The sequence below is a fragment of the Canis lupus genome, chromosome 16, assembly GCF_003254725.2.
Source record: "Canis lupus dingo isolate Sandy chromosome 16, ASM325472v2, whole genome shotgun sequence".
Lineage (NCBI taxonomy): Eukaryota > Metazoa > Chordata > Mammalia > Carnivora > Canidae > Canis > Canis lupus.
The window spans coordinates 44,063,494-44,082,775 of NC_064258.1; the positions used below are offsets into that span (position 1 = coordinate 44,063,494).

The 19,282-nt window shown below is 41.9% G+C and overlaps 2 protein-coding genes across 12 annotated transcripts in view; one reads left to right on the forward strand and one right to left on the reverse strand.

Moving 5' to 3' along the window:
• TRIML1 (tripartite motif family like 1) overlaps window positions 1-376 on the reverse strand; it is a 30,225-nt gene extending 29,849 nt beyond the window's left edge. Inside the window, exon 1 of the mRNA XM_025471722.3 lies at window positions 35-376. The gene's annotated coding sequence lies outside the window, so the exon portion shown is untranslated. The remainder of the gene's footprint in view (window positions 1-34) is intronic.
• On the forward strand, window positions 46-15,932 carry TRIML2 (tripartite motif family like 2). 11 transcript variants are annotated; one of them, XM_049094900.1, is made up of 9 exons: window positions 720-767; window positions 809-825; window positions 1,776-1,998; window positions 2,701-2,796; window positions 5,646-5,837; window positions 6,907-7,047; window positions 9,076-9,098; window positions 9,272-9,372; window positions 15,254-15,932. In XM_049094900.1, the coding sequence occupies exons 1-9, from the start codon at window positions 735-737 to the stop codon at window positions 15,841-15,843; spliced, it is 1,416 nt and encodes a 471-aa protein (XP_048950857.1). In that variant the 5' UTR covers window positions 720-734; the 3' UTR covers window positions 15,844-15,932. The 11 variants fall into 11 exon arrangements, with proteins under 11 accessions (XP_025327510.1, XP_048950853.1, XP_025327509.1 ...); XM_049094898.1 differs by lacking the exons at window positions 720-767; window positions 809-825 and adding an exon at window positions 424-488; XM_049094897.1 differs by having other exon boundaries at window positions 737-825.
• The last annotated feature ends 3,350 nt before the right edge of the window (window positions 15,933-19,282 follow it).

The following is a 19,282-nucleotide window of genomic DNA, read 5'->3' on the forward strand; positions in this document are numbered from 1 at the left end:
GGGGGTCGGGGGTGGGGGGGCGGAAAGCGCCCACCTGCTCTGGTGCTTGGCTGCTGTGGACGCGCAGTGAGGCAGGCCTGTGCGACTGCCCCCAAGTCCGCGGCCCTCGTTTCCGGTCCCAGTGCACGTGGGCGTTCGCGGCCTGGAGGCCCGGGCCATGTCCCGAAGGCTCAGCGCCCAGCGAGGGCAGAACATCCCAGAGGATGCCTGCTGTGAGGAGCACCGGGAGCCGCTGCGGCTGTTCTGTGAGGATGACCAAGCCCTGCTCTGCGGCCGGTGCTTCCGCCCCGAGGAGCACGAGAATCACGTGGTGAACGGAGTGCGGGAGGCTGCAGACCGTTACAGGGTGAGCTTCCGGCGGGCCCGCGGGGAGCCTCCTGCGGCCCCGAGCGCCCGGCCCCGACAGGGTGAGCCTCCTGCAGGCCCCGGAGTGCCCGGATGTCACAGGGTGAGCCTCCTGCAGGCCCCGAGCGCCCGGATGTCACAGGGTGAGCCTCCTGCAGGCCCCGAGCGCCCAGCCCCGACAGGGTGAGCCTCCTGCAGGCCCCAGAGTGCCCGGATGTCACAGGGTGAGCCTCCTGCAGGCCCCGAGCGCCCGGCCCCGAGCGCCCGGCCCCGACAGGGTGAGCCTCCTGCGGCCCCGGAGTGCCCGGATGTCACAGGGTGAGCCTCCTGCGGCCCCGGAGTGCCCGGATGTCACAGGGTGAGCCTCCTGCAGGCCCCAGAGTGCCCGGATGTCACAGGGTGAGCCTCCTGCAGGCCCCAGAGTGCCCGGATGTCACAGGGTGAGCCTCCTGCAGGCCCCGAGCGCCCGGATGTCACAGGGTGAGCCTCCTGCAGGCCCCGAGCGCCCAGCCCCGACAGGGTGAGCCTCCTGCAGGCCCCAGAGTGCCCGGATGTCACAGGGTGAGCCTCCTGCGGCCCCGGAGTGCCCGGATGTCACAGGGTGAGCCTCCTGCAGGCCCCGAGCGCCCGGCCCCGACAGGGTGAGCCTCCTGCAGGCCCCAGAGTGCCCGGATGTCACAGGGTGAGCCTCCTGCGGCCCCGGAGTGCCCGGATGTCACAGGGTGAGCCTCCTGCAGGCCCCGAGCGCCCGGCCCCGACAGGGTGAGCCTCCTGCAGGCCCCAGAGTGCCCGGATGTCACAGGGTGAGCCTCCTGCAGGCCCCGGAGCGCCCGGCCCCGACAGGGTGAGCCTCCTGCAGGCCCGGAAGCGCCTGGATGTCACAGGGTGAGCCTCCTGCAGGCCCGGGAGCGCCCGGATGTCACAGGATGAGCCTCCTGCGGCCGGAGCGCATGACCGTCACACGGTGAGGCTCCTGCGGGCCCCAGGTTGAGCCTCCTGCAGCCAGAGTGCATGGCCGTCACACGGTGAGCCTCCTGCAGGCCCGGGAGTGCCCGGATGTCACAGGGGGAGCCTCCTGTGGGCCCTGGAGCGCCCGGATGTCACAGGGTGAGCCTCCTGCAAGCCTGGGAGCGACCGGCTTTCACAGGGTGAGCCTCCTGCGGCCGGAGCGCATGGCCGTCACAGGGTGAGCCTCCTGCAGGCCCCAGGTTGAGCCTTCTGCAGCCAGAGTGCATGGCCGTCACAGGGTGAGCCTCCTGCAGGCCCGGGAGCGCCTGGATGTCACAGGGGGAGCCTCCTGTGGGCCCTGGAGCGCCCGGTCGTCACATGGTCAGCCTCCTGCGGCCCGAGAGACTCGTCGCCGTAGGGTGAGCCTCTTGCGGGCCCTAGAGCGCCCAGCTGTCGCAAGGTGAGCTTCTTCTGAATCCCAGAGCTCCAGGCCGTCACAGGGTGAACCTCCTGCAGGCTCAAGAGTGCCTGGCCGTCACAGTGTGGGCATCTTGCGGACCTCAGAGCGCCTGGCCGTCACAGGGTGAGCCTCCTGCGGGCCCCAGAGCGCCCGCCCGTCGCAGGGTGAGCCACCTGTGGACTCCAGAGCCCCCAGCCGTCATAGGGCAGCCTCCTGCGGGCTCCGGAGCTCCCTGCCGTCACAGGGTGAGCGTCTTGCGGGCCCCCGAGCGCCCGGCGGTCACAGGGTGAGTGTCCTGTGGGGCCCGGAGCGCTCGGACCCTGGCTGCCTCCTCTTATTAGCTGATCTGGAGGACAGAGCTTGCCTTTGCCATTCCCATTCCTCCCAGCAGTGTCCTATCAGAGAATGTTAAATGAATACCATATTTAGACAAACTACAGAGCAAAGCCGACCTCGGGCTATTGGCCTTTCAGCTTCTAAGATTAAAAATCTAAAGTTTGGGGGTGCCTGGGTGGCTCAGCGGTTCAGTGCCTGCCTTTTGCCCAGGAGATCCTGGAGACCTGCCATGGATCCCACATCCGGCTCCCTGCGGGGAGCCTGCTTCTCCCTCTGCCTGTGTCTGCCACTCTCTCTCTGTGTCTATCATGAGTAAATAGAATTTTTTTTTTTTTAAGATTTTTTATATAAGAGTTCTTGCTGCCCCTGGGCGGCTCAGTCGGTAAAGCATCTGATTTCAGCTTGGGCATGCTCTCAGGCTCCTGGGATCAAGACCTAGGTAGGCCTCCTTGCTCAGTGAGGAATCTGCTTGTCCCTCTGCCTCTTCCTTCTCCTCTGTCTCGTGTGTCAGTGCACTCTCTCTCAAATAAGTAAAATCTGAAAAAAAAAAAAAATCTAACTGTTCTAAAGCAATTACTTTACCTGGAATTCTGTGATCTATTTCTCTGCAGAAATTATTCCAGGGGATATTGAACACATTGAAGAAGAAACTTGAAGTAGCGAAAAGCATATTGGCTGACGAACAGGAAAGAATGGTGATGATTCAGGTCAGTGCTTATTTCTAGTCTGAGCAGGGAATTACCTATAACGTTGGGCAGCAAATAACATAAAGTCAGAAGATAAATAACAAAGCAGGGAAAAAAATACTTGAAATCCATAGGTGCAAACAGTGTTCCTTTCTTTACGAATAAAGAGTTGTTGAAAGTCAATAAGGAAAGACTAGACACTCGATAGAAAAATGATCGGAGAAAGGAGATTTCACAGAAGAGAAAATGCTACTGTCTTTTGAACTATAAAAAGATCCTGAACTTTGCTTATGGTAAGAGAAATACAGATTAATTCTTAAATGTGTGAGATGTCATTTGCAACCCTTGATTGACAGGTAAAAAAGATTGATAACACCATTTATACCAATGCCACGGGGGAATGAGCATTCTGAGTACCATTGGTGGCCACATAAACCCTGAAACCATTTAAAAGGCAGTTTGAGAATTACTATCCAAAATAGGGCTAGTCATCTGTTATGCCCACATTTCACTTCTGATTTTACACCTTTTCTTCCTGTTTAGCTCTATTCTGTGCCGGTATCCCAGCTTCTGGGTCTTCATCTTTTCCATTTTTAAAGAAAGTAAATGGCCACATGAGAATGGTAGAGGAGGAGAATTGACTGGCTTTCCAAGAATTTTTCAACTAATCCTCATTTTTTCAGCCTGAAGCACCATATATTCAACAGATTTTGGGGTCCCACTGTTTGCCAGGAACTATACTAGGTGCAGGGGATTTAGCAACAGGAGAGGAAAAAAAAATTCTGCCCTTGTGCAACTGAAGGTGAATAAAACAAGGAAAATTGGGATCCCTGGGTGGCACAGCGGTTTAGCGCCTGCCTTTGGCCCAGGGCATGATCCTGGAGACCTGGGATCGAATCCCATGTCGGGCTCCTGGTGCATGGAGCCTGCTTCTCCCTCTGCCTGTGTCTCAGCCTCTCTCTCTCTCACTGTGTGCCTATCATAAATAAATAAAAATTTAAAAAAAAACAAGGAAAATTAATGTTATATGGTAAATATTATATGTTCTTCAAAAAAAAAAATGATGGGATGTGCTTTGAAATGAAGTGACCTTGTTCAGAAAGTGGCATTTGAGAAAACTCAAGCTGGTCAGGAATTCAGTTACGCAGCTTTGGGAAGGATCTGGTGTGTACTCAGTTGGGGCTGGAAAGGGTATAGAAGCTGGTAGATGAGCTCAGGAGATAAAGGGGCCAATTCATATAGGGCAACTTGAATAGGTTTTTTGTTTTTGTTTTTAGATTTTATTTACTTATTTGAGGTGAGAGAGCATGAGCTGGGAGGAGGGAGGAGAGGTAGAAGCAGACTCCTTGCCCAGGACCCCGGGATCATGATCTGAGCTGAAGGCAGATGCTTAACCGGCTCAGCCACCCAGGTGCCCCAGGGCAGCTGACTTTATTTATTTATTTATTTATTTATTTATTTATTTATTTATTTATTTATTTATTTCACTTTTTTTTCATGACACAGAAATAGAGACATAGGCAGAGGGAAAAGCAGGCTGTCTTTGGGGAGCCCATGTAGGGCTTGATCCCAGGACCCTGAGATCACTATCTGAGCCAAAGGCAGATGCCCAACTACTGAGCCATCCAGGCGTCCCAGGGTAGACTTAAGTGAAATAGAGAAGAAACCTGGGGAAAGTTCTGAACACGGATAGCTTGGTCGAATTTCCATTTTCACAGAAGCACTCTGGTAGCTGAAGTTAGGACTAGACTATTGAAGAATGAGAACAGAGGTGAGAATACCTGCCAGGGGACTGTTGCAGTAACCAGGGGCAGGGGCAGGGGCACGGTGAAGGTGGGGGTAGTGGGCAGCCCGGGTGGCTCAGAGGTTTAGCTCTGCCTTCAGCCCAGGGCCTGATCCTGGAGACCCAGGATTGAGTTCCATGTCAGGCTCCGTGCATAGAGCCTGCTTCTCCCTCTGCCTGTGTCTCTGCCTCTTTGTCTCTCTGTATCTCATGAATAAATAAATAAAATATTAAAAAAGAAAAAGAAGGCGGGGTAGTGGTAGAGGTGGTGTGCAGTGGTCAAGTTCTTGATAAATCTCAATTCCATGGAGTCTCGTGAGATGAAGTATTAAGCTGGCTACTCCCAACAAACATCTCTAGCTCAGATTACGAAGTGATAAGCTTGCAGTCCATCTTCCTACTCAGCATTTCTCTATCATTGTCTTTCACTTGTCTAAATGACAACTCAGAATCTGCATATCCATAAACGAGCTGCTAATACACTCTCCACCTGTGGGACCCATCCCTTATTTATTTCATTTTCTCTGTTTTGGCTACTTCGTTCTTCCAGTTGCTTTGTCTAAAAACCTTGGAGTCACCCTTTCATGCCTGTTTTCTCACACTCTCCATTCAAAGTATCAGCAAAAGCCATTTGCCCCATCTTCTAATTTTCCTTGTCTCCTCATCTTTGTCACTGTGATTGTAGATTTCTCAGGTTTTTTTTTTTTAAGATTTTATTTATTTATTCATGAGAGACACAGGCAGAAGGAGAAGCAGGCTCCATGCAACGTGGGACTCGATCCGGGGTCTCCAGGATCACGCCCTGGGCTGAAGGCGGCGCTAAACCGCCGAGCCACCTGGGCTGCCTGATTTCTCAGTTTTTAAGTCAATTAACATTTCCCCATCTTCATTTGTCCTCTAAGATTATGTTGATGGGTTAGTTGATCTTGACTTGAAACTTTCTCTGTCCTTTGTATTTATTCCTCTTATTTCTTCCCCTGTACCTTATATTTCCTTGTGTTTATATTGGAATTGGAGATGGAAAGTGACCATAAATATTTATCTGTGGGGTTGAACTTGAAGTCTATCATATCTGTGTTTGATGAAGGGAGAAGAGCAGGATTTTAAAGAGATGATTGAGTCTGAATATAGGATAAGGTTCCGGTTGATGGTTGAAGAGGAGATGAATGTTCAGAGCCAGCAAGGGTGCATATTCAACCCCAGCATGAGGGAAGACAATCAGAATCAGCTGATGGAGTTTGCCACGGAGTTGAAGGAGAAGTCCCAGGAAACACTACAGGTGAGATAGGGAAAACTGCATGCCCATAGTGTTTGGGAAATGAGAGAAAGAAGAGCTGAGCATTATGCTGATTCTAGAATGAGACATCCATTGACAACCACACATGCATTGAAAGAATGTATATATTCTCCCAGCCGTTCTATATCTGATCATTGATCTTATAAATACACTTATGTGCATATAAAAAGATGTAAGAATAAGGGAATGCTGTAGTCTTTGAAGCCAGACTGATGAGGTTCCTATCTGGCTTCTGCTATTTTACGAGTATCTATCTGGCTACTTTAACTTGTACACGCGTTTAACCTGTGACTTCATTTCCTTAGCTATAAAATGGGGATAACACCCCTAGTTTATAATACTGTTGTGAGGATTGAGTGTGATAATCTACATGAAGCTCTTTAAACAGTGTTTGTATGTATTATGTAGTCAATACTATTAGGCATTATTATTAACATTACGATAGCAAGAGATTAAATGCAACCTATATCCATCAGTAAAGGACTCTCAAATTAGATTATGTATTTTCAGTGGAATGCTTTACAGCATTTAGTAAAGATAACAAAGCTTTATGTGTACAGATAAGAAAATTGTCTCCGAAAGCATATTTATTAAGAAAAAAAAAAACAAGCTGTGATACCAGCAATAGGGTATAATGTGCATCATTTGTGTTCTTGAAAAAACAGCTTTTGTGCTTACATGGAACATCTTTGTACGGATAAAAAAACATCAGTGGCTTGATTATTTCTTACTAAGTTATTAAATTATTAGATTCAAATCTTAAGGATATAGGAAACTTCTTAACAAAATGGCACAGGAAAATAATGTGATCTGTTTTAGTGTCGTTTTCTGAATAAGTGGACTGCATGACACTCCTTTCATGTCAACATAAATATATTGTGTCAAAGAATCAAGTTTCAGTTGAGGTGTCTTAACACAGGGGGTATTGGGCCTTATCTAATCATATGTATTTCTGGAGTGGCAGGCAGCAAAGTGGGTTTAGGAGGTGGTTGAATTAGTGAATAAAAGAAATTACCACTTGTTAAATACTAATAAGGAGATGCTTTTGCAGAGACTGAATGATTTGGGGAAAGAGAACATGAATAAACTGAAGGAGAGTGAAGTCAGGCTTTCTGAACAGATCTGCAGCCTCCAAAGAATCACTGCAGAGCTAGAAAAGAAGTGTGGGGAATACACCCTAGCATTGCTCCAGGTAAGATTCCAGAAATCTTCACTACAGGATTTGAGAAATAAGAAGTGGACAGTATCCATTAGGGATCAGTTCTAGAATAGTCAAGGGTTTTCAAACATACATGGAGGCTGTATAGTTATTTTCCAGGCATCAAAAGCATTATAAATTGTCTAAAATTTTAGTGTAGTGGAGAGCTAATTTAATATGAATTCTCGCCTTGAGGCTATCAATAATGAGTTTGAATTAAGGTGTCCCTTGATAGGGTAAAAAATTGGTTAGTCGAATTATGTGTGATACATCAGTACAGTAGAATATTTGCAACCAGAAAAAAAGAATGAAGCAACTCCATAGTGGTAAAAGTTATTTTCAGGATCTTTAGTTAAAGTAAAGCATGCGGAACTGCTTTTTGTTTGGTTTTGGTGAATATGTGTCTATGTATAGACATATGCTCGTTAACATTCACAGACTGCCTTTGGCAAAATAAACATGAAGATTAGAACACAAACATTGAGCGGTAACCTTGGAAAAACAAGGGTGAAATTTATTTGTATAGTATTGCATATTTTAAGCCTTGTAACATGCATTACCTTCCAACAAGTAAATTATTATCTTTTTAAGACTCTATCCATCTCCCCCTGCCGCTGTGCTCATGTTTATAAAGTGAGGGCTCTTATTTTAGAAGCACTTACACATAAATCATTAGGTTCTCTACTAGGGCCAGACATACTACCAGACAGGTAAGGTAGGTGTGATTCAGTTATGCTCAGCTTCTGACCTAGCGCCATCCACCATCCCCAGTTTATTAGCAGGCTTCTTCACCTCCTCAACTCTTGTTATCCACAGCATAAAAAGCAAGTAAAGGGGCAGAGTTTGATTGATGACCATTCTGGGTAAGATGGCTGAGGTGAGGTATGGACAATATGTCCCTTGGGAAATGGAGATCAAAACCACAGTGAGATAGATCCTCTCAACTGTTAAAATGGCTATCAGCAATAAGAGACGGTGGGTGCTGCTGAAGATGTGGTATGAAGGGAGCACTTGATACCAAGTACCAAGGGATTCCTACTTGGTAAGAATATAGATTGGTCCGACCCCTACGGAAAGTGATAATAGAGATACCTCAAAAAATTAAAAATAGATTTACCATATGATCCAGCAATTCCGCTTCTGGGCATATGCTCAAAGGAAACAAAAACAGGATTTCAGAGAGATGGATGCACTCCCAATTTTGGAAATAACCCAAATGCCCATTAACAGAATGAATGGAAAAATGTAGTATATATACACAGTGGAATATTTTTCAGCTATGAGAAAGGAAAATATCCTCCCATCTGTGACAACGTGGGTAGACCTTGAGCAACTATGCTTTAAGCAAGATAAGTCAGAAAGACAGCTATTATGTGATGTCACTTACATGTGGAGTCTAAAAAAGTTAAACCTGTTTAAAAAAAACGGAAGTAAAATGGTACTTAATGGGGTAGTGGTGGAGGGGCATTGGTAAGCAAAATGGTGTTTCTGGGTAAAACCTTATAATGAATAGTAGTAAACCATAGAGATGTAATGCATGGTATAAGGGATATATCAAATGATATAGTATTATGATTGTATGATATAGATATTGCCATGTCAGCAATCATTATAATATTACAAGTGTATCAGAATAACACACTATACACCTTAAACTTAATAGCACATGTCAAATTTCTACAATAAAAGAAGGAAAAAAAGACATCCGGGTTAAATATAAAAGTTGCCAGCATATCATTGGATTCATCAGGTGTCAGATTCCATATTAAATGACTATGTAGTCCATGACTATAATAAAATGAAAAAAAAGAACCAGACATTTCCTTTGGGAATACAACAATGAATTCAACCATTTTTCTGCCTTCTATTCAGTGTTAAAATTTGATATCTGAGAATTAGCACCACAAAGCTGGGGAAATTACATACAAATCAAGTTTCATTATTAGAAGATAGTTTTCAGGAGCGCAGCTCGTAAGAGGTGTGGCTTGAATAGTGTAACCTTATCTCTTTTTCATCCTGTAGAATGCGAGATGCTCTGTGGAAAGGTAAGTTTTCCTTTTGGAAACATTGGGATGGGATTTAGGGTTTGATATGTGAGCATACGGGAATACAGATGTTGGCCTAAGTGAGGATCAGGAGGTCATGTAATGACATCCATCCTCTGAATGTGGGGGCTCAGGGTCTGCACAGGTAACTGAGATTGTCCTTTCTTTAATAGGAGCGAGTCACTACTGCTTCAGTGTCTGGAGCCTGCCCAAATCACAGACCTGAGTTTATGCCAAGTGACAGGAATGAGTGGAATGCTCAAAGTTCTCCAAAGTAAGTTGACACACATTCATGATTACAAGGCATTTGATTTTGTATTTGAGAACCAAGTGAACATCCTACCATAAATAGAAATAGATTCCAGAGAACTTAAGGATTTAAAAAGACTGGAGAGTTTAATATACTATACACATTGGATAACTATCAAGAAAATAATTGTACAATCTTTTGTTGAAAGGCTTTCCTTTGCATATCCTTTCCCACTTTCCCAAGCCTGAAATATCCCGAGCAGAGTCTAATAGGGGGAAAAAAAAATTCTAGGGAAAAAATGTTGGCGCCTGGGTGGCTCAGTCAGTCAAGCATCCAACTCTTGATTTTTGACTCAGGTCATGATCTCAGGATGCTAGGATGAGTCTGTTGAGCTCTGTGCTCAGCAGGGAGTTGGCTTGAGGATTCTCTCTCTCCCTCTTCCTCTGCACACCCCCCCCCCCCACATGATCATGCTCTGTCTCTCTGTCTCTCTCTCTCTCTGTCTCAAATAAGCAAATAAGTCTTTTAAAAAATGGCAGCATGTATAATGAAAGACTTCCTACCCCATAGTTCTGCCTTTTCTGGAATGTCCTGTCGCTGGATCCATACAATGTGTGGCCTTTTGTGTCTGGCTTTTTCCACGTAGCCTAAAGCATTTGAGGCACATCCAGGTTTGTTGTGTGTATCAGTAGTTTATTCCTTTTTGTTATTGTGTGGTACTCCATTGTATGAATATACCACAGTTTATTCTTTTGCAATTCCAAGGCCACTGAGTGTTTCCAAATTTATGCTGTAAATAAATTTGCAGTCTTATGGACATGACTTCATTTCTTTTGGTTGCATATATAGGAAAGAGATTATAAAATTTGTTTTCCAAACTGGCTGTGTCATTTTGCATTCCCACTGGTAATGCATCAGATTCAGTTGCTCTGCATCCTCACTAGCATTTGGTATTGTCATTCATTCATTCATTCATTCATTTAAAGCAGACGTAATAGATATGTAGTTGTATATCACTTTAAATTTTAATGAACTTCTGAAATAACTAGTGATGTTGAGCATATTTTCATGTGTTTATTTGCACTTTATTGTCTCTTTGAAGTGTATCTATAAACATTTTCACTATTTTTAAATTTTCTCTTGTATTTAGTGTTGTGATTTCTTTATATATTCTAATTACCAGTCTTTTATCCTATATTTTTTGCATATGTTATCTCCCACTCTGTGATTTATATTTTTTTTTCTTAAGGTCTTAAATTTTAATTCTAGTATTGCCATCATACGGTGTTACATGCTCTATTTCCAACCATGTTGTTGCACAATGGCAAGATTTCATTATTTTGTATGGTTGAGTAATACCCCCTCTTTATCCATTCATCAGTCAATGGATGCTTGGGCTGCTTCCATCTTTGCTACTTTAAAAAAGGGATGCATTTGTCCCTTAGAATTAGTGTGTTTGTTTGTTTTTTTTATTTTGAGGGGCAAATACCCAGTAGTGTGATTATTAGATTGTAGGTAGTTCTATTCTTAAGTTTTTGAAGAACTTCGATATTGTTTTCCACAGTGGCTGCACCAGTTTGCATTCCTACCCACAGTGCACAAATGTTCCTTCTCCATATCCTCACCAATACCTCTTGTTTCTTGTGTCGTTGATTTTAGCCATTCTGATAGGTGTGAGGTGATAATCTTGTAGTTGGGATATGCATTTCCCTGATGGTAAGTGATGTTGAACATCTTTTCACGTGTCCGTTGGCCATCTGTATGTCTGATTTGGAGAATGTCTGTTCTTGTCTTTGGCCCATTTTTTAATTGGATTTTTTGGTTTTTGGGTGTTGAGTTGTATCAGTTTATATATTTTGGATCCTAACCCTTTATCATATTTGTCATTTGTAAATATCTTCTCCCATTCAGTAGGTTGTCTTTTATTTTGTTGATTGTTTCTTTCACCGTGCAGAAACATTTTATTCTTTTTTTTTTTTTGAAACATTTTATTCTTGATAATAGTCCCAATAGTTTATTTTTGCTTTTCTTTCCTTCGCCTCAGGAGACCTATCTAGAAAATATTGCTATGGCCAATGTCAGAGAAATTGCTGCCTCTGTTCCCTACTAGGATTTTTATGGTTTCTTCTCTCACATTTAGGTCTTTTATCTGTTTTGAGTTTTTTTATATAGTGTAAGAAGGTGGTCCAGTTTCATTCTTTTGCATGTAGCTGTTGAATTTTCCCAAAACGATTTGTTGAAGAGTCTGTCTTTATCCCATTGCATATTCTTTTCTGCTTTGTTGAAAATTAATTGGCCATATAATTCTGGGTTTATTTCTGGGTTTTCTATTCTGTTCCATTGATCTATGTATCTGTTTTTGTGCCAGTACCATACTGTTTTGATTACTATAGCTTTGTAATATAACTTGAAGCCTGGAATTGTGACACCTCCAGTTCTGTTTTTCTTTTTCAAGATTGCTTTAGCCATTTGGGGTCTTTTGTGGTTCCATACAAATTTTAGGTTTGATTGTTCTAGTTCTTTGAAAAATGCGATTGGTATTTTAAAAGAGGTTGCTTGGAGTAGTATATATATTTTAACAATATTTGTTCATCCAATTCATGAGCATGGCATATTTTTCCATTTCCTTGTGTCATCTTCAATTTGTTTGATCTGTGATTCCTATTTTCATTTACCTAATATTGTCTTTTGAAGATGTTTGCATTTTTTATATCCTAACAAATCCTTTACTACCCAAACAAAGATTTTTCTTCTAGAAGTTTTGGTTTTTACATTTAGGTCTGTTACACTTTTGGAATTATATATGACTCAAAATCTGGTGCAACTCCCCACCCCTGCCTTTTTTGTGCATGTGTATATCCAGTTGTTCCAGCATAATTTGGCAAAAACACTGTTCCTCATTGAATTTACTTGTTAACACTTTTGTTGAAAATCAGTTGGCATGTACAAGCCAGGTCTACATTGACTCTAATAGGTCCATTGATCATTGTGTTTATCCTGTTGCTAGTACCACACTGGCTTGAATTTTACTCATAGGAAGTCGTAAAATTGGCATGAGAGTTCTCCAAATTTGTTCTTTTAAAAATAATTTTGGTGAGGGACACCTGAGTGGCTCAGCAGTTGAGCCCAGGGTGTGATCCTGGAGTCCCGGGATCGAGTCCCACATCCGGCTCCTGCATGGAGCCTGCTTCTCTCTTTGCCTGTGTCTCTGCCTCTCTCTGTGTGTGTCTCTCATGAATAAGTAAATAAAATCTTAAAAAAATAATAATTTTGGCTAAAATCAGCTTATTGGCTTCTATAAGAAAATTGGAGACTTCAACTGGTATTGCATTATATGTATAGATTAATTTGGGATAAAATGATATATTTTTATTTAGGTCTTTGATCTCACTTATCAGTGTTTTGAACTTTTCAGCAAACCCATATTGGGCATACTAGATGGATCCCTAAGTATTTTATTTTTATTAGTGCTAATATCCATTTCTAATTGAAATTGTATTCATTTCTAATTTATTGCTAGTATATAAAAATATTTGTATATATTTACATTGCATCTTATGACAATGCTAAATTCATTAGATCTAGTGGCTTTTTTATAGATGCTTTGGGATTTTCTACAAAGATACTCAGGTAATCTATTAATACAGGCAGTTTTATTTCTTTCCAATATGTAAGCCTTTTCTACATATTTCTCACCTTGTTGTACTGGTTGTAGGACTTCTAATGTTGAATAGAAGCAGTGAGAAACATTTGTCTCATTGTTGATCTTATAGTACAAGAAAGCATTAAGTCTTTCACCTTGAACTTTGATTTTGGCTATAGGTTTTTTATAGTTGCCTTCCATCAGGTTAAGGAAGTTCTCCTTCTATTCCTGGTTTGTTCAAACTTTTTATCATGAACAGATGTTGAATATTAGATGATATTTCTGTATCTACCAAAATATTCCTAATTTTTCCTTATGTATTAATATGGTAAAATATATTTTTTCTTATGTTGGCCCAGCCTTGCATTCCCAGAATAAACTCTTGGTAATGATGTTTTATCCATTTTACATATTACTGGGTTCAATGTGCTAATTCTGTAAGAATTTTTGCATTTATGTTTTTAAAGATTTTTTTAATATTTATTAATGAGAGGCACAGAGACAGAGAGGCAGAGACACAGGCAGAGGGAGAAGCAGGCATCACGCAGGGAGCCTGACGTGGGACTTGATCCCAGGTCTCCAGGATCAGGCCCTGGGCTGAAGGCGGCAGTAAACCACTGAGCCACTGGGGCATTTATGTTAATGAGGCATTGATATGTAGCTTTCTTTTAATCATCCACAGACACTTTAATTTTATTTTCATTTCTAGATAATCTGTTCTTTGTCAAATCCATTTGGTCTTGCTTTTTTAGCTTCTTATATCCTATAGACATTTTTTAAAAATAAATTTATTTTTTATTGGTGTTCAATTTGCAAACATATTTTTTAAGCTTTCTTTTTCCTTAAAACATGTATGCAAAAATTATTTTAGCTCTGTGCCTAGTAATTCCAATATCTAAAGTTATTCAGATTTATTTCTGCTAGTGTCACTCAGTAGTGCCTTCTCACTCTGGGTGGGGGTTTGATTTTTTAACAGCAAGCTTTGCTTTTTTCCTTGGATATTCTTTTTAGAAATTGAGTCCAAGAATGAATCTATGCATTATTCCAGAGAGAATTTGCATTTGTTTCTGCTGATCTTCTGGAAATACTAAAAGCCTGGGACAACTCAAATTTAAATTTCAGGGCTTATGGCTTTTAAGACCACCCTAATAATGATAAGAATTGGGCTTGAAGTCCAGAAATTGAAGTTCATTTGGCAACAAAACTTGCCGTATTAGATATTAAAGTGGGAAATAACAGACTACTCTGGGCTTTATGGTTTAGCAACTGAAGAAATTAAGCATGCTATTAACTGATGTAGAAACCAGAAAGGGGTAGTTTGGAAGTTCCATTTTGGACATAGTATGTGTGAAATGCCTGTGTTATTTCTAACTGGTATTTGGTAACATCTTTATGAAGTAAGCCTTAAATATATAGAAGGTATTGAAAACTGAGGCTAGGCGAAGTCACCTAGGGAGAAAGGAGTACAAGTTGTAAAAAGGAAGAGCTAGTCTTAAGCCCTGAGAAATCACAATATTTAATGGTTGAGGAGAAAGAGAGAAGAGAAGGAACAGTTCGAGATATGAAGGCAACTGTCACTTTCATTCAAGTGTAAGAAATCACATTGAGCTTCCTTGTTCTCAGCTTGATTTTTTTTTTTTTTTTTTTCTGGAGGATTCCCACAGGTTTTTCCAGCCTCTACTAATATGTTCTTTTGATTTACCCAATATCAAGAGCCTGCTGGCAACAATTTCTAGGCATCTGTGTCATACTCTGGTAATATTTAAGGTGAGAGCATTTCAGTCCCAGGGAAAAGCCAGGAATCCCAGGGAATCAAGGCCAGTAACAGGGAAAAGCCTGCTCTGTTAGGAGATTTTAATAAATCTTTAGGGGAACAAAGCCTGGAGTTCAGGCTTGGAGATCTTTATGGGGAGTAGAACTGGCCCCCAGCTGGTACATGATGAGGATTGGATACTGTTTTTACAGCCTGCCAAAGTTCCTATCTGGTCTGACAGGTACTTGTAAACCTTTGTGTAGTTCGTTACTCTTCCTCCTCAGATTGCATCTCCTTCCATTCTCCTATCCACCTTTTCTTCTGTGATGTCCAGTTCTTGAAACAAAGCTCAGAAGTTCCCTTTCCTGAACTAGTAGATAGCCTCTTCCTTTTCTGTGCCTGTGACTTGTACCCATTTGTTGGCATGCCTCTTCATGTTAGAAATCCTCAGTCTTTGGTGGTGGCATGGATGACTTACTGAATGCAACTGAGTTTCTCTCTCCCTGCAGGAGCTGTCACTTTGGATCCTAATACAGCTCATCCCTGTCTGGTCTTATCTGAGGATCGGAGAAGTATATGTCTCAGGAATGTCCAGCAGGATGTGCCTGACGGCCCCGGGAGGTTCATCTTCGAGGCCACCGTGTTGGGGGTGGAGAGCTTCACTTCAGGGAGGCACTACTGGGAGGTGGATGTGGAAAAGGCAACCAGGTGGCTGTTGGGGATATCTGAAGACTCTGGCAGTGGACACAGTGACCTACCCACTGCTGCCAGAGATAAAGTCTTACTCATAGGTTCTAGGATGGGAACTAATTACACGTTCTGGGTCTTTCCCCCTCTGAAGAAGGTCTCCTTGAGGGGAGAGCAGATGCACAAAGTTGGAGTCTTCCTAGACTGCAAGTATGGGCAGTTATCCTTCTATGATGTGACAGATAGATCTCTCATTTATAATTTCTCTTCTCTTACCTTCCGGGGAGCTGTCAGACCCATATTTTCTCTTTGTATCCCAACTGGAGGCACAAATTCTGACTCACTCAGTATTTGCTGTCCTCATGTTGCGTCTTGTGATGTTACTGTTAGCCCACAGGCTTCCTCAGCATGAAATCTAAGACTACTAGGGGCCAGGAAGTGAAGAGCTTGACTTTGTAAAAGGATCTATATAAAGTAATCCAATAAAAGTTTCTAACACTTGATTGAGTTGGAATACAGTTCATTACCCCAGAGCTTTTACATTCAAGAGGCTTTCAACACCTATTTAGTGAAAGAGGTTACATTGAACCTGAGTCATGAATGATAATAATGGAAACACCCTACACTAATTTGAACAATAAATGCATATGCAGCATAAAATTGGGAGCTTACAAAATAATATAGTCTGGAAGTTCTAGCACTAAGTTAAGTACTCTTGCAATTTCTGAAAACATGATTAAATATAATCAAGACTAGGTTTGAGGATATCCTCTCAGTGACATATGAAATGAAGACATCTTATGACTGATCCTATTACTGATGGTGTCAAGACTTCCTAATATCATTCCAGAGAACTTCATTTCCCTGGGTACTCTATCTGGGTGGGGAGGAGGTGTCACAGAAAATACAAATATTTTAAAATTATTTTTTTCAACGTATTCTACTCCTGTCTTACAAGGAAAATTAGATTTCTTAAAAGAAGCCTGATAATTCAATGCTTTGATACAAGCAGTATGTGTATTGTACTTTCTCTCATCTTTCTCTGTTTGATGATCCACTGAAAAGTTTTTTCCTGCAGCCTTGCTTGGGTGGTTCTACAATGCTGAGAAGATGACAATGTTTAAAGAGGGACTTTTATGTAAAAGATTTGTCCTACTTTATTTCCCTTAATATTTTTAACAACCTATAAGTATATATTAATCTTATTCCTCATGTAGAAGTAGACACAGAGGTGATTTAATGTTCCTAAAGTCACACAGCTATTAGTGTTCAGTAAGTAACCAGGATAAGGAATTAAGTCTAGATCATGGAATCAGAAAGCCAGCTCTGTCTCAGGTCCTGTTTCTTAAACAGTAGGTTCCTGTGTATGATAAGGTAGGTCGGTGGTCTCATTCAAGTTTCCTAAAAAATGCAAGCTGGTTTCTACAGGAAGTGGTGGAAACATTTATATTTGTTTATATATATATATATTTATATTTATTAGAGTATGAAGGCACCTGGGTGGCTCAGTTGGTTAAACATCTGCCTTAGGCTCAGGTCCTGATCCCAGGATCCTGGGATGGATCCCCATATTGGGCTCCCTGCTCAGGGACCCTGCTTCTCCCTCCTCTGCAGCTCCCCCTGATTGTGCTCTTTCTTTCTTTCTCAAGTAAATAAATAAGATCTTAAGAACAAACAAACAAAAAAACAAGTCAGGGAGGAGCAGAGGAACATGGATGAGCAGACTGCTGAGTGTAGGGCCAGGAGTGGGACTCGATCCCACAACCTGAGCTGAAATCAAAAGTCTAAAATCAAGAATCGGAGGCTCAACCATCTGAGCCACCCAGGTACCCCTGGAACTGATTTTTAATTGACTATTTAGAATTTTCAAAATTTGCTTTTACTGTATCATACGGATAATTTGTGTGTGGGTAAAGATGTAAGTTTAGAAGAAATATTTGCACATCTTCACAGCAAATCACAAGAAGCCTTGGGGGAAAAATAGCCCTGATCTGAGAAGTAGGGGGTTAGGTTAGGTGAGTGATTGAAAGTAAAACAATTATTGGAAACACTGAGATTAAGGACTTGGAGTAGTGGCTCTCAAGCCTCTTTACAATTTCCTGAGTGAAATGATGCATCATGTAGGCAAATGTGAGAATTAATGTCTCTAAGTCTCTACTGTCATCTTCAAATTTCTCCTGCTTCTGCAACTTAACTATTAAGAACTATTTCAAAAACTTAGAAACCAGGAGAATACAGTATGTCCTTTCAGTGCTGCTCTGGGACATCAACAAGCACAAAAACATTATTTAAATTCTCTAGAAAAATGTATCTGCATTTGACTTTGGTACTTACCATTAGACGAGAACCCAGATACTGAAGTTTAGGACTTTATTTTTTATTTTTATTTTTATTTTATTTATTTATTCATTTATTTTTATTAATATTTTATTTTATTTTTATTTTTATTTAATATGTATTTTTATTTTAATTTTATTAATATTAATAAATAATATTTATTATTATTTATTTTATTTATTTTATTTTTATTTTTATTTATTTTAGTAATCTCTCCACTCAAGAGGGGGCTTGAGCTCACTACCCCAAGATCAAGAATCATGCTCCTGGGGCAGCCCGGGTGGCTCAGTGTTTAAGTGCTACCTTCAGCTCGGCCTGATCCTGGAGACCCAGGATCGAGTCCCATGTCAGGCTCCCTGCATGGAGCCTGCTTCTCTGTTTGCCTGTGTCTCTGCCTCTCTCTCTCTCTCTCTCTCTCTCTCTGTGTATGTGTGTGTGTCTCATGAATAAATAAATAAAATCTTAAAAAAAAAAAAAATCCTGTTCCTCTGGACCAGCCAGGTACCCCTGAACTTACATGTTATATGAGGATTTGTCTGGTAGGAAAACGACCCCCTGGTTTTATTGCCCTGTAGAATACTAACCAGTTTTGTATCTAACCTAAACAATCTTACTTTAACATCCTTTTCGTAGTTTTGATGATCTGTAAATTGCTTCTCATTCCTCTTGGAACCAACTTTTTCTGATTCCCTAACAAATTGCTGAGTTGAACAAAATTTTGACCTGTTTCTGTGTATATTTGTATGAGAATCATGTGATTAAGCATTTGAAAGAACAGCTTTGACACAGCCTACTGACCCTCTGAACAGAGATGCCCCAAGCACCCTTGCAGCCACAAGGACTGCACGTGCAAAACTCTATACTTTAGTTACCACTGCTCCATCCCCATTTTTTGCAAACTCTGGCTCATTCTTCACATCTTAGTATAAGTGTTACTCTTAAAGGAGCCTTCCTTAGCATCCTTAACAAGAATGAATCCTGGGGCATCCCTTGTACCAGGTTCTTGTTATGGAAAGCCCAGTTGCAATTTTTAGATTTGGGCAATTCTTCGATTGCCTTCCCCATGAGACTGTAAACTCCTTGAGAGTAAGAACTATGTCTGTTTCTGTTCATCCTTCTAATATTCTGGTGGTAAATACCCCTGAGCATGTAAATTCTCAAATATATACTGAAAGAGAGGAAAAAAGCACTGAGTAGTATGGTAGCTTGTGGGGCTGTTGGGTGATGCCAGAATGTCAGAGTCCTGGAGTGGAGAGATGTACCTGTGTCAAAACTAAAAAATGAGTAAAGAATATTCATATGAAGTGACTTAGTTGGCTGAGGCAGCCATAATAAGTACCACAAAATGGGTAGCCGGAACAACAGGTGTATTACCTCCTAGTTCTGGAGGCTAGCCATCTAAAAATCATGGTGTTTTTAGAGTTAGGTCCTTCTGATGACAGTTGCATGTCACTTTCCTAGCTTCTGGTGGTTTGCTGAGAGTCTTTGGTGTTTCTTGGCTTATTGATAACACC